This window comes from Adiantum capillus-veneris, chromosome 29 (assembly GCF_014529385.1).
Source record: "Adiantum capillus-veneris isolate H3 chromosome 29, ASM1452938v2, whole genome shotgun sequence".
Classification (NCBI taxonomy): domain Eukaryota; kingdom Viridiplantae; phylum Streptophyta; class Polypodiopsida; order Polypodiales; family Pteridaceae; genus Adiantum; species Adiantum capillus-veneris.
The window spans coordinates 74,188,588-74,214,757 of NC_140959.1; the positions used below are offsets into that span (position 1 = coordinate 74,188,588).

General features: G+C 44.1%; 1 protein-coding gene across 1 annotated transcript in view; it reads left to right on the forward strand.

The window, feature by feature from the left end:
* The window catches only part of LOC147419411 (uncharacterized), an 85,208-nt gene extending 59,992 nt beyond the window's left edge, over positions 1-25,216 (forward strand). Inside the window, exons 8-10 of the mRNA XM_086506215.1 lie at positions 23,813-24,025; positions 24,221-24,286; positions 24,522-25,216. Coding sequence (XP_086362341.1) covers positions 23,813-24,025; positions 24,221-24,286; positions 24,522-24,636 — 394 coding nt within the window. The 3' untranslated portion in view covers positions 24,637-25,216. The remainder of the gene's footprint in view (positions 1-23,812; positions 24,026-24,220; positions 24,287-24,521) is intronic.
* The last annotated feature ends 954 nt before the right edge of the window (positions 25,217-26,170 follow it).

The window sequence follows — 26,170 nt, forward strand, 5'->3', positions numbered from 1 at the left end:
CGAACACATTCCCTGGCATATAACCTGTGGAAGGTCCAACCATAGCTTGAAACACTGAACCACCTCCAAAATAACCAGGATAAGTAATAGGTAATGGAAGGGTCTGACGCATAGCGTGTTCATTACTCCCTTGACCATTCACAAACGGTTCCTGTCTAGCTAAAGCAAGTTGCTTTGGATCATTGAACACCGCTAGTTGCTCAACCACATGGGCTTTACCTCGAGCATCATGAGTCCTCTGCGCATTGGAAATCTCCTTTTCCTGCAACGGCTCAGTCATGCCCTGTGTAGGAGGCTGAAAACCTTGTGTAGGAGGCTGAAAACCCTGTGTCGGAGCCTGTAAGAACTCCTGCATCCTTGGGTTGTTAGCCAACTGCTGAAACATGTCCATGCAGCAACGCAGTTGAGTTCTAAACAACCTGTCCTCTTCTTGAAGAGTTGAAGGAACTTTCTCCGTGCCATGTGAGGAAGATCCCTCTTCAGGTACTTGGTCTCTCTTCTCTGCCATATCGACAAGCTCTGTGTTGCTTTCACCCACAACAATCCACGCTGCACTTTTTGAAGAAAAAGTGACTATCCTGTCGATGGAACGATGTAACCGGCCTGTACAACGTAGAGGGCGGTACTATTTCAATTACCTGTTAACTTTACACAGAGCACTGAGAAGGGAAGAGAACACAGTTGCGTCCAGCGACTAGAATGTCACTGCGTACACGAGACCGACACCCTGTAGGCCCCAAAGACTGGCGCCCCTTTCGGTATTTCTTTATTCAAATTAAGGTAGACGATCCGACCACTTCGCACAAGCTTTCACAAAGCTGTCCAAACCTGGCAAGCTTTCACAAAGCTGTCCAAACCTGGCAAGGGCTGAAACCGCAGGTTTTCGACCTGATTTTGGCAGCATAACGGCGCAAAAACCCCTGTAGGTCAAAAGCACCTGTCTAGGACGGATTCCCTCGCTATTTGGAAGCTTTCTGGTGAGCTGTCACAGAATTTCAGCGGGCTGTAATTCCCTGTTTTTCACTGCCGGGTGCCCAAAAGCCTGTACACGCATCCCAAGGCTCTCACGAGGCTCCCCCGGTGTTCCCTTGCAGTTTAGGTGCGAAACCCTAAACCTGCAGAAAAACACAGCAGGCTGTAATTCGCTGTTTCAGATCGTTTTTAGTGGAGCGAACACGCCTACGCGTGTCCCAAGGGCTCCCGCACGCAATGGGACAGTTCCCCTGTGAATTGGACGAGTTTTCACGCGAGAAAACTCTCCAAACTCGCAATCTTTCGCGATGGAACTGTGCGTACCTGTGGGGGATTAGCAATTAGCTAACCCGGTTCTTGTTTAGAAGGCTCTTGCCTTGGCAAACGCGCATAAACCCCCAAAACTGTACATGTTCATATGAGTAGCCCATCTAGTGGGGCATTACCATATGTGCCAAAGGGGAGAGAGAGATGCACGAGAGCAAATCATCGCGCTACATGAGACAAAGGAGAAGGCAAGCTTTCCATTAAAGCTGTAGACCTGCACTGACTTCCCACACACACACTGTAGCTCACTTATGAGTCAAATCAGCCTCCTCTCTCAAATTGGGCGCCCCCTCTTGCTGATGGAAGTGGAAAACTGCACCAGGAGCCGCCATGTGTCCAGTTTGTCCCTTTTGAGTTAATTCTCTAGTTCCCACTGACTTATAAAGTTGTGACTTTCCGAGTGGCCCAGATTTCATTTGGGGCACATAGGCTTCCATACTCATCAAAATTCAGTGCTAACTGGCCCGACTAGTCCCAGACTGACCGACCAAGACTCCTGCTGTGAGAAACCATTTGGCCGCAGACGTTTCACACTCGCCATGCAATGTCCACTTGCACCTTTTCAAGGGTTCCGGGAAAAACAAGTAAAAATAAAAATAAATAAAAATATCTAGTACTTATTTACGGAAGGCAACTGGAAAAATACACCTCCTGGTGACAAGCAGGGTAGCGTTTTTGAGAGCCAGTCTTCAGCGTTTTACTTCAGCAGTACGACAGCAGCAGATCCAGCGTTTGTAGACAGCAAGGACAGTGTTTTTGCAATAGCAGATCAGCCCCGTCAACTTCGAGAATTGCAGATTCGCGAAGGATTCAGTTTTCAGCCATATTCTCGTCATCGTCGGCATCACTGTCGGCCTCGACATAGCATCACTTAGATTTGCATCATCATATTGTACGAGATTGTGCAATCAATAGTAGACTTCTTTCGCCATCGAGAGTGGGGCGCTTGGAGGAGGGTTTGACAACTTCCTGGTGTTGTATTCTCTTCTCTCTCTATCTCTCAGTCTCAGTATTTTCATTCACAGTGTTCATCAGTTTGTTTGTGTCCATTGCACTCTCTCACTAAAGGACGGAAGGCTCTTCCTTTCGTAAGTAAAAGGAACCCTTGAGCACAGTTCGGAGCAGTCATCTTGAGCAAAGCTCAACATTCATTTCCGCTGCACCTTACATTGGTATCAGAGCTTTGGTAGTGTTCTGTATCACTCAAGGAAAGAACCACAAGAACCACATTTTTTTTTTTGCTTGTTGCGGTCGCACGTAACCCAAGTTCTCTTGGGCTTGTTGATTCCTAATCGTGTTTTTGAAGAGTGACAGGAAACCAAAGAAAGAAGGGCTTGTCCAGCCTCCCCTTGTTCTCTTTTCACTCATTGAGAGCGGACTGTGCACTTAGCGGCCGGCCAATCGACGTGAGGTAGGAAAAAGCAACCTTGGTGTGAGCGCAAGGCCGCCATGGGGTGCACCTGCGGAAAAGAGCAAAACTCAGGTGAAGAGAAGATCCTTCTCTAATACAGATTGTAACAAAGTGCTGACGTGTCAACCTACTGAAGAACGGAGCTACCAGCCGAGGGGTCTAAACCCTAAGAAGAACAAGTAACAGAAGAAGTGTCACAAAGTGATAACGTGGTTGCCCAAGAGCAGAAACCCTAATTGCTGAAACCCTAATTTTGGAAACCCTAACCCTAAAACCTGTAAACCCTAATTTTGGAAACCCTAACCCTAAAACTTGCAAACCCTAATTTTGGAAACCCTAACCCTAAAACTGCAAAAACCCTAAACCTAACCCTAACCCTAAGGGTAGTAGAGAGATGTCCGAAAATTGCGTTGGCTGATGACGTGGCAGGCTGTACGGATTTCCGTGATTTACGCTGGCAGCTTTTTTGGCTTTGCTTTTGGACTTGATGCTTTTAAGTTTGAAGGCTTTTCACTGTAGCTGCTTTTCAGGCCAAGGGCCTTTAAATATGAGGCTAGGGCTCATGCTCTGGTATGCTTCTTGGAGAAGGTGTAGAGTCTGGAGTACCGGCTTGTATTGTCTTGAATTCCGCCACTCCGTGTCGCATGTCGTCTCTCTCTTTCAGTTCAGTTGTTAGTGAAGTGCTAAAGGTCTGTTCAGTCTGTTCTTTTCTATTGGCACGTGGTGCCTGTCTTCTGACAGTGGTATCAGAGCATCAGGCGTGTGATTTTCTGAAAGCATACTGGTCCTACCAAGGAGCAGTCAGAGCAAGATTGCACTTTCAAAAGTTCATTGGAAATTTTGGGCTCGTGCACTAACCCCGGACTTATTAGCCACTCCCACCCTTACTTCATCGCGCATCGGGCGCGCTCCCATCTTCACCGCTCATGTCTTACAGGGCATAAGCCATAAAGATCACTTACAAGAGAAGGATCCATATTTGTTTCGAGTCACTGTTTTTCTCAGAAGCAGTGCCATGCAGATGTTGATATGTACAGCTACCAAGCCACACACTTCCAAGCACTTGGCAAGCTTTCAAGAATTTTTTTTGCCCGAAGATATATTGTTTCTGACATCTTCCTTCGGAGTGCAACTTCTGGCAAAGTGGGGTATCCTGAAATGCTTCTCATGGAAACCCTAGCAGATTATATCTTGAAATTTCTCGACATCTCTCACTAGATGTCTCTTCTCGAGGTGGTAACCTTGGTGGTTCGGTGCGATTGCTATCTTGGGACTACCATTGCCGCCAGACGAACACTGTCTATCCGAGAGCTGATGGACCATGCTGTGCTCGGCTACGACCTTATGGAAGAAACCTAACCCTAATTTTTGGTGCAGGTTTCAGAATGGAAAGTCAGTCGACTTTTCGAGCTCGACTGATGTCGAGATTGCCTTTTAAGTTTGAAATCTGTTTGAGAACTTGTTTGGTGATCCTGTTTGAAATTTGTTTGAAATGGATGGTATCTGTTTTGAACATGTCTTGGTGCCGATTTGAATTGTTTGACTCTGGTTTTAATACTGGTTTCAATGATCGGTGATTTTACTCCTGGGTGGAGAAGTGAGAAATACTGTTTTGGTATTGTTTGAACCTCGGAACGACGCAGGCCGATGCCTGGGGAGCGTTTCGTTGTATGTTTGAAAACCTCGGAACGACGCAGGCCGATGCCTGGAGAGCATTCCGTTCTATGCTAGAAAACCTCCGAACGACGCAGGCCGATGCCTGGGGAGCGTTTGGTTATATGCTTGAACTTCCAAGCGACGCAGACTGCGGTCTGGGGAGCGTTTGGTTGTACAATCCTCTGAGCTCATGGCCCGGATCTTTTTAGGTTATTTGCGGGGGGAGTGATGAGGTAGTCGTTGAGTAGCTTCATACCACAGACCGTTTGTCTTGGGGGAGTGCTCAACGGCGCTGTTTGTTGTGTCTTGTAACATGCATATGTGAGCGTTTGTGTTGCATTGTGATGTGTCAATTACTGAATATTCCTAATTGGATGAGATTGCCTGGGTATGTAATTTTAGTGCATCAAGACACCCGTGGAAGATCAGTACGGTTTGGGTGTGATGGCTAATTTTACTATGCCGGAATATCGAGTTCCGATCTGGATGAAAGGAGAAGCTAACTCCTTGATCAAAAGAGCAGAAAGGAGAAGCTGACTCCTTGATCAAAACAGCCGAAAGGAGAAGCTAACTCCTTGATCAAAAGAGCAGAAAGGAGAAGCTAACTCCTTTGTCAATACAAACGAAAGAAGAAGCTAACTCCTTGATCAAAAGAGCAGAAAGGAGAAGCTAACTCCTTAATAAAAAGAGCAAACTAATTGTCCCTCGGAATGTCCCTCGGAAATTTTTGAGCTAACTTGAGTTGTTTTGCAGATATGCTGTAATCGAGGACAATTATTCTCTTTCAAGAAGGGGAGATGTAACGAACTGCTGACGTGTCGACCTATTGAAGAACGGAGCTACCGGCCGAGGAGCCTAAACCCTAAGAAGAACAATTAACAAAAGAAGTGTCACAAAGTGATGACGTGGTTGCCCAAGAGCAGAAACCCTAACTGTTGAAACCCTAGCCCTAAAACCTGCAAACCCTAATTTTAGAAACCCTAACCCTAAAATTTGCAAACCCTAATTTTGGAAACCCTAACCCTAAAACTACAAAAACCCTAACTCTAACCCTAATCCTAAGGGCAGCAGGGAGATTTCCGAAAATTGCACTGACTGATGACGTGGCAGGTTGTATGGATTCCGTGATTTACTCTGGCAGCTTTTTTGGCTTTGCTTTAGGACCAGATGCTTTTAAGTTTGAAGCTTTTCACTGTAACTGCTTTTCAGGCCAAGGGCCTTTAAATATGAGGCTAGGGCTCATTCGTTGGCATGCTTCCTTGGCATGCTTCCTGGAGAAGGTGCAGAGTCTGGAGTACCGGCTTGTATTGTCTTGATACAATATAAAGAAATACCGAAAGGGGCGCCAAGGTTTGGGCCAATACTCTCTGGGGTGGAATTCCGTCCGCGTGTCGTCTCTCTCTTTCAATTCAGTTGTTATTGAAGTGCTAAAGGTGTGTTTAGTCTGTTCTTTTCTATTGGCACGTGGTGCCCGTCTTGTGACACAGATTGCAAGCGAAAGAAGAGCCTCAAGAACTCAAGAACCACAAGAACCCAAGAACCTCAAGACCCTCAAGAACCAAAGACCCACAAGAACCCATGTTCCTCGTGAACTTAAGAACCCAAGACTTCAGTGGATGGTCATCACTCAAAGCGGAATGATACTTCGCTTGGAGGTGGTGAGCATGGGAATGGCGAAGAAGAGTTTTCCTCACCAGGAGGTTTTTCCGACCCTTCCCCATCTACGCCAAAGATTGCACCCGATCCTATGGCAACTTTCGACAAGATGATGATGGACAAGAAGTTAGAACGCGAAGCAAGAAAAGCAGAAATAGAGTGTGAACACGAAGAAATAATTGCAGCCATAGAGCATGAGCACAACGAAAGGAAAGCCGCCTTGTTCCGATTCTTTTCTCAAGTGCAGGCACAGATGCAAGAGATACGGGAAAAGGAGACTCTCTCAGTCTCTTTCTCGAAAGCATGACACACAGGATTTGCATGATCATAAGCATGATGAATTGCATGATGATTTGGATGATAAGGACGAGCATGATGATTTGCATGATCAAGATCTGATTTCTTATGAGCATCATGATTTGTATGATCACGATGTGATTGTTCACAGGAATGATGTGTTCGTTGATACTTCTCTAGTGAAGCTAACCTCATTGCAAATTCGATCAATCACGAAGAACCAATCTTGGCTTTCGAGTTGAGGTCCACAGAACCCCCACAAGAAAATTCGATAGATCAGGAAGAATTGATCTTGGCTCTCGAGCATAGGTCCAACGAACCCTCACAGGAAGTACTATATGTTCGAATGATTAGTCAGCATGCATTGTTCGAGTGTTTCATTCGTGATCGTTTCCTGTATTTTAGTCAGCGTCTTTATGTGATCCCTTTTCATAGGCATGCTAAATTGTACGTTGAGCACGATTCACTCATGAATGAGCACGGATGTATGCGGATTGCTCATGAAAAGCTGAAAAGTATGCATTCAAGGACGTCACATTCCATGTCTCTTCCTTGGCATGACACAGTCGTAGAAAGATCACAAGAAGAATTGAGCATCCAGCCTCGGCATGTCCGTTGTGATTTGCCACAGTTGATTGAATTAGATCAGAAAGTCAAGATTCAACTCCATTGTTTGCATGTGTTCGATGAATAGTTTGACAATCCGTCACTTTGTTCATCTGCATTGCATACACAGTTTTTTCGAAAGAGCAATATTTTTCTAGTCACTTTACATGGAATGGGTATGTTCATGTTTTTGTGTTGAAAGTGGTTTCAGGAATTTTCAGCCTTGGAGATTCTTGACGAAGGTAGACGCATGACTATGGACGAAGTTCAAGCATTGACGGAGCTTCAGAAGACTTTGTGTCGCTCTCGGCGCGGCCCAAAGAAGCAAGCGTTGCAAACCTTTATGATGTTCAAGTATCGCATGATCCACGCATCAGAGTGGGCCGGCGAAGAGTCCTTTCCAGGATTTCGGATATTGTTGGCGATCTCCCTCGACGCCATACAGTTCGGTACCAGTACCTCACTTTGAAAAGGAGGGGATATCACGTGACACATCCAACCCTATGTGTCCGTGGACAAAGCAGCGTTTTGCATTGAACCAACGTTTTTCATCCCTGCAGATCGGCGTTTTCAGCCTTACGAGACAACAGTAAACAATTGCTTAGAAGAGTAGCAGGCCAACGTTTTTGAAAGACAGCCTTCAGCGTTTTCAGCAGTACGACAGCAGCAGATCCAGCGTTTGTAGACAGCAAGGACATCGTTTTTGCAATAGCAGATCAGCCCTGTCAACTTCAACAATTGCAGATTCGCCAAGCATTCAGTTTTCAGCCATAGTCTCGTCATCGTCGGCATCACCGTCGGCCTCGACATAGCATCACTTAGATTTGCATCAGCATATTGTACCAGATTGTGTAATCAATAGTAGACCACTCTCGCCATCGAGAGTGGGGCCCTTGGAGGAGGGTTTGACAACTTCCCGGTGCCGTATTCTCTTCTCTCTATCTCTCAGTCTCAGTATTTTCATTCACAGTGTTCATCACTTTGTTTGTGTCCATTGCACTCTCTCACTAAAGGAACGGAAGGCTCTCCCTTCCGTAACTAAAAGGAACCCTTGAGCATATTTCAGAGCACTCATCTTGAGCAAAGTTCAACATTCATTTCCGCTGCACCTTACAAAGAGACTGCTTGGCTCGGTGTTGACTAGGTGGAGTATGTCATTGAGCTTGATGATCACTTCTTTAAGAGTGTCCTCCGCGGCACACCATGGTGATGGGAGTCCCCCGATCCTAACTTTAAGGTCGAGGGATTCTCGTAGTTGACGATCCTGAAGGGATGCCTGTAGCTTGGTGTCGATCTTCTTCGTGCCATGTGTTACTCCGTGGACGGTTAGATGGTAAATTCTAGCTTTGGGGGAAATCATAGACGCACTAGCCAACTAACATAAGACGAGAATATGGGGGGTAAAGTGAGCTAAATCCTAAGGGGTATCTTCGGCCGGTTGCAGTGAGGGCTTGTTAGGAGTTTGAAAATCCTAAATGATAGCTCGTCCATTCTGGTAGACTGCCCATTTTCCTTGTTTGCGGGCGTTGTGCAAGATCTATGGACTTGTCTACATCCCAATGCTCCGGGCTTCACTTTTCAACATAATGTGCACTCTTCTTATCGTGCACGATTGGACCACTGGTATTTACTGTATTTGCAACAATATGATGACTTTGTTTGCGAAATGAGAATTGATCATACACTTCAACTGTCTGATCATGCTCCGATTATTTTGACCTTGCAATTTGGTCAGCCGGCATGTGATCAGCCTCTTCCTCTGGAGCGTCTTTTGCATATGAATAATGCTTATTTTTCTCATGACTGCTTTCTTAGCACGGTTAATGAGGTCATTCCTCCACTGTTTGATCAGATATATTATGATCCGGATACTGTATGGTATCGCATTTGTCATACGTATTCAATGTATTATTCGAGATTATGGTAAGCAGTATATGTGCCAGCTATGTGGCGATGTTCATGATGCAAAGTTGATTTGTCAAAGTCTACAAGAGTTGGCTAACTCAAGAGCCTTATCGGCCTCGCAAGAGGCAGCTCTTTGTCAGGCCCGTGTGTGTTTACGTCAGAATGATCAACGCTAAATGGCAAACTTGTGCTCAAAAACGGGCTTTCATGGATAAAGGGTGTGCCTCTAAATAGTTCTTCGAACACCTGCATCATACTAGACAAACCCAAGGTATAAAGCGGGTTATGCTCCCCTCAGGCTCTTCGACATCTACAAAACAGGAGCTTGTTGATGCCATGGTTTCTCACTGTAGTAATGTATTTGCTGCTCCTCCCTCTACCTTTGCTGAGGTTTACCGAGCACGTCAATTGATGTTATCTCGAGTGCAGGCAATCCTTTTACCAGAGGCTGCAAATTGTCTTGAAGCAGCATTTACACATGATGAGCTACATTTAGTTTTGCTTGCTCTTGGTTGATGGCGATCACCTGGCTGGGATGGTCTCACAATTGAATTCTTCCTCTCTTTCTAAGATTCTCTCAAGGAGCCTCTGCTTTTCATGATGAATGCAGCATGGGACAGAATATGCGAGGATCTTGGAAAGAGGGTCTTCTTATATTGCTACCTAAGCGCAAACTCTGTGAGCAATTTTCCCACTGGCGGCCTATCACCCTTATGCCTGTCATTTATAAGATTTTGGCTAAGATGATAGTACTTCGAATCAAAGATTATCTTTTCGTGGGTCTTCATCAGGTGCAATATGGCTTTATCCCTAGTCGCCAAATACTGGATAATTTGGCCAATGTCCTAATGGGTATGGGATTTGCTAAGTATACACAGCAGGATGTACTTGTGATGCAAGTTGACATAGATAAGGCTTTTGACATTGTCCACTGGGATTATATTGCGGATGTCATGCGGTGTCTTGGATTTGGCTCAAAGTTGGCGCATGTTGTGTACTTCTTATATGCTCACAGTACGACCTCAAGGATCCTTGCAGGTGAACTAATTCTTGGTCTCTTGGATGTTCAGTTCGACAAGGCTGCCTGCTTAGTGCTTTATTATTTGCCATTGCCACCCACCCTTTGCTTTTACACTTGGATGTGAATGTTGAACTTTGCTCAAGATGAGTGCTCGGAACTGTGCTCAAGGTTCCTTTTACTTACGAAAGGGAGAGCCTTCCGTTCCTTTAGTGAGAGAGTGCCAGTGGTCACAAACAAAGTGGATAAACACTGTGAATGAAGGTGCTGAGAATGTAGGTGCTGTGGATAAACACTGTGAATGTAGCGGAAGTGAATGTTGAACTTTGCTCAAGATGAGTGCTCCGAACTGTGCTCAAGGTTCCTTTTACTTCCGAAAGGGAGAGCCTTCCGTTCTTTTAGTGAGAGAGTGCAAGTGGTCACAAACAAAGTGGATAAACACTGTGAATGAAGGTGTTGAGACTGAGAGATAGAGAGAGAAGAATACGACACCAGAATGTTGTCAAACCCTCCTCCAAGGGCCCCACTCTCTATGGCGAGAGCAGTCTACTATTGATTGCACAAATCTCTACAATGCTTGGACTTGCCGACGATGTCGACGACGATGAGGACGATGACGAGATGGGCTGAAATCTGAAAACGCTAAGGGCTGAAATCTGCAAATCTGTATCTGCTGAATTTTGACTCTATGTCGGTGACGATCGCGATGCCGACGATGCAATGACGATGCGCTGAAAACGCAGATGCTGAAATCTACGTTTTCCGGGCTGAATCTGCAAACACTCGCCGATCTGACTGTGCAGCGAGGATCTGTTGCGGGAAGGTGAGATCTGCGAGGTTCGGGGTCTCTATTGCGATGTCTTGATGCTGGAGACTGAAAACGCTGATGCTTCTGATGGTTCCGTCGTGGTGAATCTGCAAAACGCTGAGGTGTCAGGCTGATGCAAAAACGCTAGGGCTGAATATTGTCCTGCTGCAAAAACGCTATGGATCTGCTGTAGTCTGCTAATGCCGGGGCTGATCTGCATTGCAAAAACGCAAGGTTTGATGATGGCTGAAAAACACTAGGCCTTGCTGTTGCAAAAACGCTAGGTTGACATGCCGGGGGGGGGGGGGGGGTCTTGCTGAGAAGGTGCCTGGTCCCTGTTGCCTCTTCTGCCAGAAAGTGCTAGCATTGGGTTTTCTTATATACTTGCTTTTCAAATTGCCCTACCTAGTTTCCCAACAAAAGTCACTTGAAAATAATAAGTGAAAATTGGCTAAAATAGGGAAAATAGGTCTATGCACAGTAAAAATTCTCCTGATGGTTTCTAATGGAATCTGATGATCATGTTGTGCGCAACCAGAGGATATGCATCTACTCCAAGTGTCTGGACATACACGGTCTGCGAACAGACTCACAAAAGTGCCATAACCCTTCCTAATCTAGGTTGACTGAACTGAACTGAACCCATGTCATGAAGTAGCTTGTCCACGTACACAAAGAGTTAGATGTGTACGTGACACCAAATGCCATCATGTCCACTCTATGTCTTTGGGAGATCAAAAATGAAATCCATAGCAATACTTTCCTAGGGGCAGGTGGGAATGGGTAAAGGCTATAACAATCCCTGTGCCTTATGACAGTCAAACTTGACCTTCTGGCATACTAAACAACTACGAACAAAGTCGTCCACATCCTTCTTGAGTCTCGGCCAAAAGAAGTAACGCTCCACACCTTTCAAGGTGATGTCGATGCCGCGGTGACCCGTAAAAGGTGGACAATGGCACTGAGTCAAAACCTTTTCCCTCAACGGCTGTGTAACGCACAACATCGTTTTCTTTGTCAAGTAGCCATCCCGTATGGAATATCCCGCTACTACCTCCCCATTCTATATTCGAGTGAATACATATGAAAAATCCGGATCTGTGGCGTACTGATCAACCATGTCCTCGAATCTTCGATGATGAATCGCGGAAATAGCCAAGACTAGCGGCTTCCGAGACAAAGCATCTGCCACCAAGTTCTTTTGTCCCTGAACATGGACAATCTAGAAGTGAAACTGTGACAAGATGTTAGCTCACCGCATCTGCTTTTATGAAAGCTGAAAATGTGACAAGAAGTAGCGTAAACTCTGATGATCAGTGAAGACTGTGAATTCGGCTCCAAGTAGGTAGTATCGCCATTGAGTAAGAGCATGGATCACTGCCAAAAGCTCTTTCTCATAAATCTGTGTTGTCAATTTTGACCTTGAAAACAATCGGCTTTCATAGGAAATCACATGGCTTTCTTGCATTAAGACCGCTCGCAGACTACAACCCCTTGCAGACTACGACCACAAGAATCACAATATACTTCAAATGACTTTTGCGAATCCGGCAAAGTCAATACTGGTCCAATAGTCAATTTCTCTTTCAGTGTTTGAAAGGCAGTCACCTCTGTGGGTCCCTACGAGAAACGGACTCCTTTCTGTGTCAGAATGTGCAAAGGGGAAGCTACCTCTGCAAACTTTCGAATGAACCGTTGGTAGTAAAGCCCAAGAAGCTTCTAACTTCATGAACATTCTTCAAATCGGGCCAATCACGTATAGTCTCAATCTTGGCCGGGTCCATCTGTACTCTTGCTGTTGCTGAGACGATGTGTCCCAAAAAGTGCATCTCCGTCAAGAAAAATTTACTCTTTTTGGCATTGATAACTAACTAGTAATCTCACAATGCCTGAAAGACCTATAGCAAATGGTGTCTATGTTCTGCTTCATCCTTGGAGAAGACTATAATGTCATCAAAGAAAGTGCCGACAAATGATGTATACTCTCTGAAAATCCTATTCATCATTTGGTTGAAAGTCGCTGGAGCATTGGTAAGGCCAAAAGGCATCACCAAATATTCATACGAACCGAAGCTCGTCTGAAAGGTTGTCTTGTAAACATCTGCTGACGCGATTCAGATCTGATGATATCCGCTTTTCAAATCAATCCTATTGAAACAAGAGGATCCCTGAAGTCGGTCAAGAATATCATTGATCCTTGGAGCCGGAAATCTGTTCTTGATGGTGATTTTCTTGAGAGCTCTGTAATCAATGCACATTCTCTAAGATCCGTCTTTCTTTAAAACCAATAACAGCGGAGAGCGGTAGGGTGAAGTACTCGGATGGATAAGACCCTTTTCCAGAAGGTCTTTCACTCGGTTCATGATCTCTTCATTCTGGGCTCGGGTAACACGATAAGGTGGCCGGTTCGGTGGTGTGCTTCCAAATATCAAATCAATGGTGTGATCCTCAGGTCGAGATGGGGGCAACTCGCCTGGCAGGCCCTCAGAGAAGCAATCGGCATGAGTGTGGAGAAAATCTTGGCGTTCTCTATCAAGTTCAAACATGTTCGTTCTGTGTTCATCATTTAACTCTTTCAAGTAGATCGAGTAAACAAAGAGACTGGATTTCATTAATTTGAAAATGGCCGAAGTCGATAAAATCGTGACAAACTCGCCCTTCAATTTTACATCAAGTACAATTTTTTTGCCCTTTTCATTTGTCAACATTGCTTTCTTTGCTCGATAATCGACCACGGCGTTGTTCTTATGGTACCAAGAGACTCCTAGGAGGACGTCACATCCTTCCAAGGGCATTATGTAAAAATCCTCATGCCCCAAATACCCCTGACAATGCAACCGAAGTTTGCCAATGACAGGTGTACTGGCTATATCCCGTCCGGGTGCCGCTAGAACTACCTCTGCTGGTGGCCAATTCCGGTGAAATGAAGTTGGCCTTGGCTTCTCCATCAAAGAAAATCAGGGCTTCTTGATCTTTCACTTTGTCCCAAGCTCGGCAAAGTTCGGTATTTTCATCAATCAGGCTTGGGTTAGTACCCATGCAATCTCGTACCAGTCCTGCTTTCATCTTGTCTTTTCTGCCACGGTCCTCTGCTGCTCTCAAACTCTCTGGCCTGTCTTCAGTTTGTTCTTGCTGTGCCTTTTTGGGGCACTTTGCGGAGATTTGCCCACGTTCCCGGCAACCAGAATACTTCCCTTCTTTGATGTAATTGGCCCTCTCTTGAAGGGTGAGCCGGGGTTGTGTATCCTTATGCTTCTTCTCTTTGGAACTCTTTCTCTTTCTACTTTCATTGTTGGAAGTTTGTCGTGTTCTGTGAGTCAAGATCTTATCAGTGGGGTAAGTCAAATTTCCCGAATGTATCGAGAAACCCCGTTTCGCATGACCCATCAATTCTTGAATAGAATTTGACTTTTGTTCCAGGCAGTAGTCTCGGATCTCTGTAGGGAGTCCGCAACAAAACCGCTCAATCTGTTTCTTAAAAGAGACCTTAAATGAACAGGTTGGTAGAAAAGAGTCCCAAAATCTCTTGCAATAAGCGTCCAAAGAATCTCCCTTGGTTATCCAAAGATGGTTCCAAGCGGTTCATATATCCCGTTCGTACTCTTGAGTCAAAAGAGCCTTTTGAATTTCAACCACTCGACTTGAGCTTTCTTCTCAGAAGAAGAGTGGACCACCATGTTCGAGCATTTCCTTTGAAGAAAGATGCAGCCCTCCTAATCTTGGAGTGCTCTGAGTAGTGCCCTCTAGAGAAGGCTATGTCAAACTGCTGAATGAAGGCCAAAGCCCTCGGAGCATCTCGGAACCCAGAAAAGGATTCAAATTTAATCGACTGTCCACCTTCTTTGAATTCTTTTGCTTTCTTGCTTTTGTCCTCAAGGAAGTCATATTGGTTGGCTCCATAAAAATGCTTCTTCTTTACATAAAGCATATGGTCATCGAGACTATATTCATCTAGGTATATTTTTTAGTCGTATAGCGGACATGCAGACTTCACATTGTGAAGTTTTCGTCCGAGCTATGACCAATTGATATTGTGCTAATTCTTTCTATCTTTTGTGGTGCGTATGCCCTATCAACTACCTCATTTTTGTGCTAATTTTTTCGATTTAATACTTCTTTTGGTGCTAGGCTTCATTATGGCTGAGTCTGCCCTTGATCTCTGGAGTCATGACAGAGACTCAGTACGCTGAACTTTGTGTTGATGTATGCTCATGTGTGTGCGCGTGCGGTGTGTGTTGTGTTTGGGAGCATATGTTAGTACCTACTTCTACACCCACTATTGGGCACTGACGACGCTAGTGGGGATGTCGCGGTATTTAGTCAATACTATGCATGATGGAGCTGATGGTTATAGTGTCTTGTGGGTGACTACCATGGGGTCTATACCTTGCACTTTCCTTTAAGGGTGAATCTGGGCTTATCCTATATTCATCTAGGTATATGTAATCCAAAAGCTGCCCCAAATTCAGCCAGTGTGATTTGCGAAGATCCGTACGTACTGCCACGTCAGCAATCGAGTGCGTTGTGTGGAGATCTTGCCACGTCAACAATTAGCGGATTTTGCGAAAATCTGTACGGCATTGCCACGTCAGCCTGTCATCGCGTTTTCTGGGGCTGTGCGAGCAGGGTGTGTGTTCGGGGCCCAGCCACGTCACCAGTTTGTGACATTGCTTCCTTATGTGAGCATGTGGTTACCTCCTCATTTGAACACTGGCAATCATCTTTTTGGGAGTTTGTGTTTGGGAAATTGGATGGATGTATTCCTAGCTGTCCTTTCATCTTTGCTTTGATATCAGATTGGAAAAAGTCCACCTTACATTTGTCATGGGCTGGTAGCACAAAGCCGGAAGGTAACTCTTTGAGGATAGAGAGTATTCACTGGAGCAGGGAATTCCCGCTAACTTTGGTGGACAGTTTTTCCATGACAGGCTTACTTTCTTTCTAGTCGTGGGCTGCATGTCCTCAGCGGTACACCATGGTGATGGGAGTCCCCCGATCCTAACGTTAAGACTGAGGGATTCTCGTAGTTGACATGTTTGAAGGGCGGCCTATAGCTCCGTGTTGATCTTCTTCATGATGCCATATGTTACTTTGTGGACGGGGGGGGATGCACGATGGGGTCCTAGCCAACCCCCTCAAGGGTCCCCTACACCGTAACTGGTCAAAACACAGTTGTAGGATTGTATGCAAAGATGAAGAAGATGAAGGAGAAGCTGAAGAGCACACAAGTCAAGTGGTATTTCTGAGTGTGCCAAGACAAAAGATAAGTCTTGCCCTAAAATGATGAGCGTATATACAAGCCAAGGAGAAAAAAACCTTTCAATAAGGGAAAATAGTTCCCTGGCCGTCTTAAGTGTGTTCACACACATCAATACCATAATAGGTGCAACAAATCTCCCATGGGAGTGATGTGGTGAACACGAGCTAGCACTCATGTATAGGGAAATGCCAGATTCTATGTGATCAATCCACAAAGGGGAGTAAGCCCAAAGCTTTGCGAACATCTCATGAGGCTTGAGAGAGAGAGAGTCAAAGAGATGATATAGAGAGATGATGATGTCTCCTGTATTGAGTCTCTCCTTATCGTAATGATAATGGACCTCGATGTGCTTTGTGTGGGCATGAAACATTGGGTTTCTCGCAAATGCCAAAGCACTTTTAACTGTTTGTGAAGATAGTGGCAGCGCCCAACAACCAGGTCAATTATAAGGCATCTAAGCCACACACAGTAAATGATTGAAAGCTGCATTGTACTCAGCGTCACAACTAGAAGGGGCCATTGTAGAATGTATGAATTGGGGAGCATGAAACAAAAACCATTAGTGGCCACTAATGTGTTATAGCAACGAGCCGTATGCGAGTCTAAGAAACCATGTAAATCTGGCATCAATGATCTACCCTTAGAATAAATATTCTCATATGTGAGACGACGTACTAAACATGTGGCCTCGTTATGCATACATAAATAGGAAACCAACGGCTTGCTAATGCAAAAGCCCCAAATTTGACATCTCAAAAGAGGCATTCAAATCAATGTTAAAATCAACAATTTGTCCCTCATTTGGTCCAGTGAGCAACATGTCGTCAATATTAAGCACAATGATCGCATGTATGCTTGACATACAAAGTGCTTTCAGTTGGACTTTCTGAAAACCATGGAGCTAAATAAACATGCATCTTCTTGTACCCAGCACGTGGAGCTGGCTTCAAACCATACGAAGGCTTTTTAAGCTTGCACACCTTGTTTGCCTGCCCTTTTTGAACAAAACACTGCGCTACATATACTTCCCCATGCAAATCACCATTCAAAAATGTAGTTTTTATGTATAACTGATGTACATTCCAACCATTATGAGTTGTGAATGCACAAATGCTACGAATGGTAGTCATACAACATTTGGGAGTAAAAGTATGATCAAAATCAATACCCTTCTCTTAGGCATAACTTCTTGCCACAAGTCTAGCCTTATAGCACTCAACACTACCATCAGGCTTATGTTTCAGCTTAAAACCATGCTTAGTACCAATGGCCTTTTTGTTAGGTGGCAAGTCACACAAAAACCATGTATCATTGTTCATAATAATAACATACTCATACTGCATTACAACCAACCATTTTTTAGAGTTTGTGCTTAAGCAAATGACAAAGGTTCTTCTTTATCAGATGTACTAGATACAACCAAAACATAACAATTTGATGCATAAGAGGCATGCTGATAACTTAAATGAGTATGACTACGCAAAGTTTGCACTAACCATCTTGGCATGCCTCTAATTTTCAATCGTATCCTCGTCAAGTACATCTTAGACATTTGCATCAAAAATTGGTTGATCATTTAAAACTTTATGTGTCTCGTTAGGACTTATATTTGTACTCCCATATTTGCATTGAGGCTTTCATATATATTCTGTGAGCTCACACGTGTCTCCTTGGTACATGCTAACTAAGGCTGTGAACTGCATCCTCCACAAAAACAATATCTCGACTGGTCAAGATACGCTTGATTTGCGGAGGATACAACCTATAACCCTCACTTTCTTGACTGTAAGCAACAAAAATACATTTGCAGCCTTAGCATCCAATTTTTTGTATTGTTGTTGTTTTTACTTTGGAGCTAATGTAGTGAAGAGTATGCCTACGCTTGCGCGCTCACTACTCCTTGTATGGGTAAGCATTGCTAATGAAACTTCACGTGTTCTTCCTCATGCTCTTGGCATCATGTACATGTTCAATGTGCTGTGTTTGAGTGTGTATGTGTGTGAGATGCAATGAATGGTTTTAGATCTAGGTTGCCTAGTGTGTTTAAGTGCTGTAAGTAGGCATTAGGAGGAGCCAAACGACCCCTCATTTGTCATTTTTTGTGAAGTTGAGAGGTGGCAACAATTGCGGTTGCTTATCTACCCGATTGGGACTTTTGCAGGTTTTGGTGTTGAAAACCTATTGCCTATAGTCTAGAGATCCCCAATCTTAAATTTATGTCATTTGGAGTTCATTTGATCCCTAATCAAAGCATAAGCCAAGCAACCAATGATACCCAATTGATTAATAGCTTCTTGCCATGCCAAGCCTCATATGGAGTTATAGATTGCAATGCTTTAGTGGGACAATTGTTTAATAACGTAGCATACATGGCAGTCTCAAAGCAAAATGCATATGGTGAAGCTTGATTTTTGACCATACATCGTGCCATCTCCATAACGGACCAGTTTTTTCTCTTAGCAATGCCATTTTGTTGAGAAGAATACGGCTCTGTACGTTTGGTGTTTATCCCACGACATGCTAGAAATGCATTAAACTCTTTAGTCATACTCCTCCCTTGGATCAAAATGGAGGGTGCCTATAATTTAAATAGATACATTTTCAGCCCTGCATTAAGCGCATACACCCGTGCATGTCTAAAGTCATCAATAAAAGTCACGAACTACAAATGATTTCCAAAAGATGGAGTATGCATTGGAATGCATACATCACCATGGATAGCTGCAATTTGCGAGCGGCCCGCACAAAACCATTTTTAGGAAATTGAGAACATTGCATTTTACCCAAAATATAGCCTTTACATACATGTTTCAATGCTGCCTCAAGAGTGGACAACAAAGCAACCACGTCAAATTGGCAAAATTCAAATGACTAGAAAGTGCATTTCAAAGTTTTGCATCGGAAATAGCTTTCAAATTAAAAAAATGCACATGTTGAATCTTATATATAATTTTGGTAAGCATTGAGCTTATGTAGCCATGAAACAAAATTTTGCCAAATGCCACGAAAGTATCCTCACCAAAATTGTGATTATGCATTGTGTATCTGTCATTCACAAACTTGACCACAAGATCAAGTTTTGCAAGTGCAAATATAAACAAAAGATTCTTCTTGAATCCGTGTACATATAAATTATAAGAAAGTATGAAAGAACTGTCACCTGCAACAGTAAGCACAATCTTTCCAACTCTGTAATTGGATAGGAGGCGTTGTTGGCACACGTGACATTATTCTCATTAGGGACAGTCTTAAGAGAAATGACCAAATAACGATGAGACGTAATGTACTTAGTTGCACCACTATCAAAAGTACCACACATGATCCAAAGATTCTGCAATACATGCATCATGAACATATGAGTCATACTGATACCGCACACTAAAAGCCCATCTTGCATTTTGCACAACATTTGTCGAATCTGCATTTGAAGAAGCATGTGTAGTGGTTGAATTTGTCTCTTTCTTTACGAGCCTCTTTAGCCTCAAGCTTTGGACATTGCTTGATTAGATGATCAGTTGCCTTGCAGTAATGGCATTTCATCTTCCTTCTTGCTTTTATTGCCATACTTCACAGATCTATTGCTTCTTGAAGAAGCAACAGGTGCGGGGTAAGCCTGCTACTTGCAAACGCATTGGAGGTGGCAACAGTGGTACTCTTCTTTTGTTGTGGAGTCGAGAATGCATATTCATTAGCACGTTGCTTAGGCCTTGATTTTTCTAGACTCGGCCTCTTGTAGCAATATAGAGACAAGACCATCAAACTGCACATCATCGGGTTTATTATCTATCACAAGCCTAGAGGTGGAGGCAACAGTGTGATAGGGATCTGGCAAAGAATCAAGGACTCTGTGCACAAGAGAACTATCATCCTTCTCATGCTAACCTTGGACCCTAACTCCTTACTCTTTCCCATCTTCTTTTGAAGTCTGGCTCTCGAACTTGAGAAGCACTCAAATCTTCTTACTTCAACTGCAAGTCAATCAATGCTTATATCCTATTCTCTTGTGCCTATCCTTAGACTCCCACAAAGCCTCCTTAACTTGCAAAAGAAGTCTTTAGAAAATGACCTGCTTGAAAGATATTGCCCTTAGTGCAAACCTTCTTGGCAGCCTCAGGCCTCGACTATGGAAAACGGTGCCGTCCCAATAGACGTGTGAACTATGTTGTATGCAAACTCCACCAATGGCATAGACTATGGCACTCCATCAACACCTTTTGCCACAAAGATTGTGTCACACATAACTTGGTCCTACGCATCAATAACCGTCCTTGAGAGTGTCCTGACACCGTTTCTTCATTTTGTAGACGATCAAAGATATTGACAAAATATGGATTCGAAGCGTATTGGATTGGCTCTATTGAGTTTCCCTAGAGCTATCCAGTACATAGAATACAAGTCGGAGAGAGAGTGAGAGAGAAATGAAATGAAATGTTATATTAAACGCCTTCAAAAGGCCAAAATGACCTATGAGACCAAACTGATACATTTCTTGTGGGTCTAATCCAATGTCTGGTTACAAAGGTAAAATAAAATAAAATGACGTACAATGAAAGACTAAACTAAAAGACTAAAATTGTCAGACTGAAATCATCATCATCTTCACCCATGCCCGAGGATGCCTGGCATCGGGCGTTGTCCGAGAAAGTATTGCATCAGTCGCTGAAGACCTTCGTTAATGTCTGTCTCTGTAAATAGTCGTACTGGGCGTCTCCCATGTCGTGCTAGAATAGTGCTGATTCTTTGATGGAGCCTCCGTCGATGTCGTGGTCGCCCCCGTAGACGTGGGCATCTAGCTCTCCTGAGCTCAGTGGCTCTGTCCACTAATATGCCTCTAGTAGAAGTGGGCTCTAAAGTCTGCTGTGAAGCATGCCCATCTGGCTACTGAGTCCCTGTTCTAAAGAAGTCAGTGATCTCCCTCTGTGATTGTCTCCCATTGCGTGGTCTCCTCAAGAGACTCTCCCCGTGTCTGCGCAGCTCTAGCAAAAACAACCCGAGGCATCTCTGATCTTGATATCTCATGACTCTAGCCAACGGTCCAAAGCCCTCTCTGAATAGACAGTGAAAGCAGCCTCGTATCTCATAGTATACTGAACGATGACAAATGTGGTGTAACTCTGTCTCTGGCTCTATATGACACAACTGGCATATCCTAGCTTCTGCTAGTATTCTTCTAAATTTGCCAGTCTCAATCTCTAGCTGATGCGATGATGTGTGCATTTGACCAATAGCACATCGTATTCCATAGGATAAATGAGTGTCCATATAGGTCGGTTTGATCACATATCCATCCTCTGGTAGTTGGAGGAGATACTCTCTATAGAAAGCCATCTTGGTGCCCAACTCTTGTACTGGTTGTATCCATGTGCTTCTGGTATCTAGTTGAATCAAATCCTGACATATAAGTCTAGTGATCTCTATCCGTGTGAGAGAAAGGGAGGGCGTATCCAAGGAGTAGTGGAATGGGGGCAGTCTATCCATGCTAAAGCCATGTGATTGAAACCATGATGTCATCTGCCCATACCAACATGTTGAGTCCCCTTGTAGCGCTAGCTGTCAAGATGACTCAAGGGCTAGCCAAGCATATCTGTCTCTGGGGAGGTCCCATAATTTATGCATGAAGGAAACTGATCTAGTAAGGACCTCAACTACGAGAGGGGGGGCAGCTAGCTCAGCTCGAATAATCTCATGTGGCACTAAGGCCTTAGCCCCAATATCCGAGAAATCATAGAGACTAGAGGCCTCTCCATACATCTCCATCCATTAGTGCTAACAGATCTGCCCTGGTGGTCCACTGAGGGCCCCCAAATCTGAACCCCATAGAGCATAGCTGAAGCCACTAGAGTGTCAAAAAGCCACAGCTTTGTTCGAGGTTCTTGAGATTGAACTCGCAAACACATTTTTCTCCAATCCTCCCAAGGCTGCATAAGCTCTTGTCAATCTGCTCTCTGCTGCTCTCCTCAATGAAAACGCCGGTCCACTGAAGACTACCCCAAGATAGGTGTATGCACCTGTATACTCCATCTCCTGGCCATATGTAAAAGTGGGTGTTGACCTCCGGACCCAGTGTGGTGTGGTGTTAAACACCATAACCTTGGTTTTCCCCAAGTTAACAGACAATCCACTATCGTGGGCAAATGTGTACAAAGCATCTAAATGACGCTACATTCCCTCTGGGGAGTCGGAAATCAACACAATATCATCAGCATATAACAATAGTGGGATCCATGTGCCTGCCAACTGTGCTCCTCTATCACCATCCCTCTCAATGTAGTCAGCAACCTCATCCACGTACATGCCAAATAGTGTAGGAGATAGCGAGCAACCCTATTTCACTCCAATAGTGGAGTGAACCAAATTAGAAATCCCCTCGGGAGTGCGTACATGCCCCACTATTGACGTGTATAGAGCCATGATCCCCCAGATCAACTCTTTGGGTACCCCCAAGAGTAGAGAAACCTCTCCTGAAACCCGCCTGTCCTGCTGCCCGTACATCCTCTCTCTCTGGCCATCTACTCAACTGTTGCTCAAGGATGGATGCGTACAACCGTGCCAATGTGTGTCCAAGCATGATAGTGCGGTAGTTCTCGGGCTCCATACTTGAAGATAGGTACGATCGTAGACAAACTCCAACTAGCAGGTAGGCCCTCGCACATGGCGCGGTTAAACATCACTGCTAGAAGCTCTGCAAGCAAATTTTTGGCATGTATAAAATGCTTTGCTACCAGGCCATCATGATCATATGCTCTCCTAGTCTTCATCCTATCAATGGATTTCTTCACCATCTCGGCGGTAAAGAAAGCACATGTGTGTGGGCATGGCTCTGGCGGATCTGGAAGAGGTGGCTGCCCCGAGACTGTGTAGAGAGATGATGCATACTGACTCCATACTTCCGTAGAAGTGATGACTGGTGGGGGGAGTGCTCATGGAAGAGTCGCCATGCCTCGCCTGAATCCTGGCTCAAAAATACTTGATATAAATCCTGCTCTAGCCGAGCTAGAAACGCCCTCTTCTTCCGTCATACCAAACGTCGAGAAGCAATCTGTGACTGCTTGTGAGTAATGACTCCTAGAAGTACCTCCCTCTAAAGTCGGGCTCTGGTCTCTCTGCACTCCTCACTGCCCAGACTCAGTGTGTGGGTATGCCTCTGCTGATGCATCCTGTAGTGTCTCTATCTATATATAAGTGAGCCCCCGGGATCCTCTATGCATAAGCGTCTGTAGATACCATCTATGTAGACATAATCAGTCTCTGAAGTAAAAGTGTATTTGGGTATGTGTAGGTGTCTGTGCCAGTCGAGCTATGCAAATTGGAATGAGATGGTAAACGTGAGGAGAGCATGATCTACTGCTACCCCAATAGGCCTAGACCCGACTGTAAAGTCCTGAATAGAGGATATAAAATTGGGTTGAGCCAAAACATAATCCACTGTGCTGGCCCCATGTCTATGAGGAAAACAAGTGAACCCACTCGATGCAGGAAATCTTTGGAGGCCATTCAAAATGGCTAGTCCATGTGCAGTCCCCAAATCTGTCAGATATCCCCCATATCCAGTGTGCTCTTCGTCCTGCGAACACCTGGCTAATCCCGTATCACTGACATCCAATTCTCTCAACATTTCTGAGGTATTGTAGAAAGCTGTCTGAGACTGGCCCGTCCTGGCATTAAAGTCTCCCAAAAGAATGATATTTCCATCCCTAGAGAACTCCCATATGTCCTCATGCAGTATCATGTAGGGTGACTCACCCTTGGGCGATGCATAATGAGATGTGCTAGGGGCAAAATAGCATATTGCAATGTAGAGTGGCCTCCTTGTCTCCGCAATGTAGAGAGAGAGAGAGAGAGAGAGAGAGAGAGAGAGAGAGAGAGAGAGAGAGAGAGAGAGAGCACTCATTTCAGGGAATCAGGAACTCGCACCAGGCGTGGAAGTGCACCGCCAACTTATGATGAGTCGCTCAACATCAATGAAAGCAGCGTATTGTCACCAGCTGTCAAGATGTATGCCAGAAGAGAAAGTGCTCCTTCAAGTTTTCAGGAATCAATGGATCCCCTTTCAAAAAAGAAAGTGGAAATTGTTGGTCAGTGTCCTTCAAAGCGAACAACTTGGCATAGGTGCAAGCATACAGCCATTATTTTACCCTTCTTTTCTGCTCTTGTTTTTGCTTCGAGGCCAAAACGTGAATAAGATGAAGGTGGACATGTTTGATTTGTGTTGTACATGTCAGAACCTTTGTCAAGAAATGTTAATAAAGCACTTCAAGGTTTTGATAGTGTTTGCACTTTGATTAATTAGCATGCTAAATATAGGGATCAATTTGGCCGCTCCACAAGTTTGCCCTCCTCTGTGGTCACAACGGGTGATGTTGTCTATAGGTAAGAAACTATGTACTATGCCATTAATGTTCTCCATATGAGGTTAAGCATTGAATTGCTAAGTCGTTATCTTCTTTATCATGTTGTAAGAAGGCTTCCTTGTGTACTATCATGTGTGAATGTTTTCTTTATGAGAAAGGTTTAGCATTGAATTCCTCTCATGTGGTATCCAGCTAATATCATGCCCAAGTTGCTCTTCTTTTTCCAATTTATTGACTGTAATTTTTTTGACTAGGGATAAATATGGGCGTTCTGCAAGCGTTTCTGCTATGAATGGAAAGAAAAAGCCTTTACATGTTCCTTGTTTCGATGATATTGATGATGGCGACCAGTTTGATCCTTGCAAATGACTTGCAGCATTAACACTAATAATATCATACAATTCGAAACTACGTATGTCTACACTGCATTTTTTTAACAGTGATGACTTGCATAGCTTAAGGCAAGAATAGAATGACTACTTTGGATATCATAGTTTTTTTTCAAGGAGTTGTGCTTTCATTGAATAGCTCATTCACGAGCGTGTGGCTTTGTGTGTTGCTTGTTTGCTTACACCAATCATGAAGGTCCAATTGGTGCAAAGAACATGAAGTTGTATGTCCACGAGTGTGGCTCCTTGTATGTTTTTCATTTGAATCTCCCATCCTTAGGAAAACAGATTGGATTTATTACAAGATTTTGGTAAACAGGAATTGGTTTCTTGAGCTATGACTAGCAAAACATAGGGGATTATGTGAAATGACTTGCACCATTAATATTAGCAGCATTTAAAAAACGAGGTGAAGGCTCACATAAACAAAAAGTGAAAAGAAAGTCACCCGAGGTCCTTCGGGGACCCATTTACTCATAAACTAAACAAAAGGCATTCAAAATTTTGTACTCTTTTTCTCCCTTCTCCTCCATGGCATGCATTAAGACCAAAACTATATTCATCTATTGGACCAACTTTTTTGATCGAAAACTTGTGATTTTATTCGGTTCGTATTCCATTGTTTAGAAAGACCTTCACAATGGTATATAATGTACACACCGTGTGAAGAGAGGGAGGGAGGGAGGGGGTCTTTGTATTTTACTCATGTAATATTTTTTCATGGCACCATTCTTTGCTCGGAAAACATATCCACGAGCTTCTCATCACATGTTTTAGCTTGTGCTCAATGTTTTTCACACTTTTACATCGTCAAATCTAGGGCCAAGGATAAATTACGGCCGAGTGTGGTGTGATTAAGAGTGATTGCAGCTACATGCATCAAAGGGAACACTTCTTCTTTGTAGCAACAAAATGTAGAGTTGTTGCTTTGAGATCCAAGGAACACACATCTCAATGTAAATTCAATTGCAAGGCCAAGGATTGTCGATTTGTTTAATCGATTGTTTCAAACTAACCAATCACTTTTGATAGGTTCTTGAGTATGAGCTGTGGTACTGGTGTTCTTGTGGCCATGGCTGAATTGAAGGCCATTGCAAACATGCTTTGTGCATATCCTTCTGTTAATTGAAACCTAGTTAATGTTTATGCAAATTTTTCCTTTATGTTCCATAGTTTCCTTCTTCTAGGGACAATTGCTAGAGCTATATTTTATTCTATTAAATGATACTAAAAATATCTATATTATTACTCTATTATGGCAAAGCAGATTCAGGCAAGACACATGGCCAAAGGCAGAAGAGCAACGCAGCTGGAAAGAGTATATCAAGCACCTGGCGCTGCCTGTTGGATGGGCTGAAAGTCATAACGGCCATCTGTCGGGAGTGATCGGCATGGGAGCTGAAGCATTGGCAGGGCGACTCCGCACTTTGATGGCAGGTAGAAGGCTGGCAATGTTATTTATAAACGAGGGCAGCCGGAAGGTCGCCGAGCTCTCTCTCTCTCTCTCTCTCTCT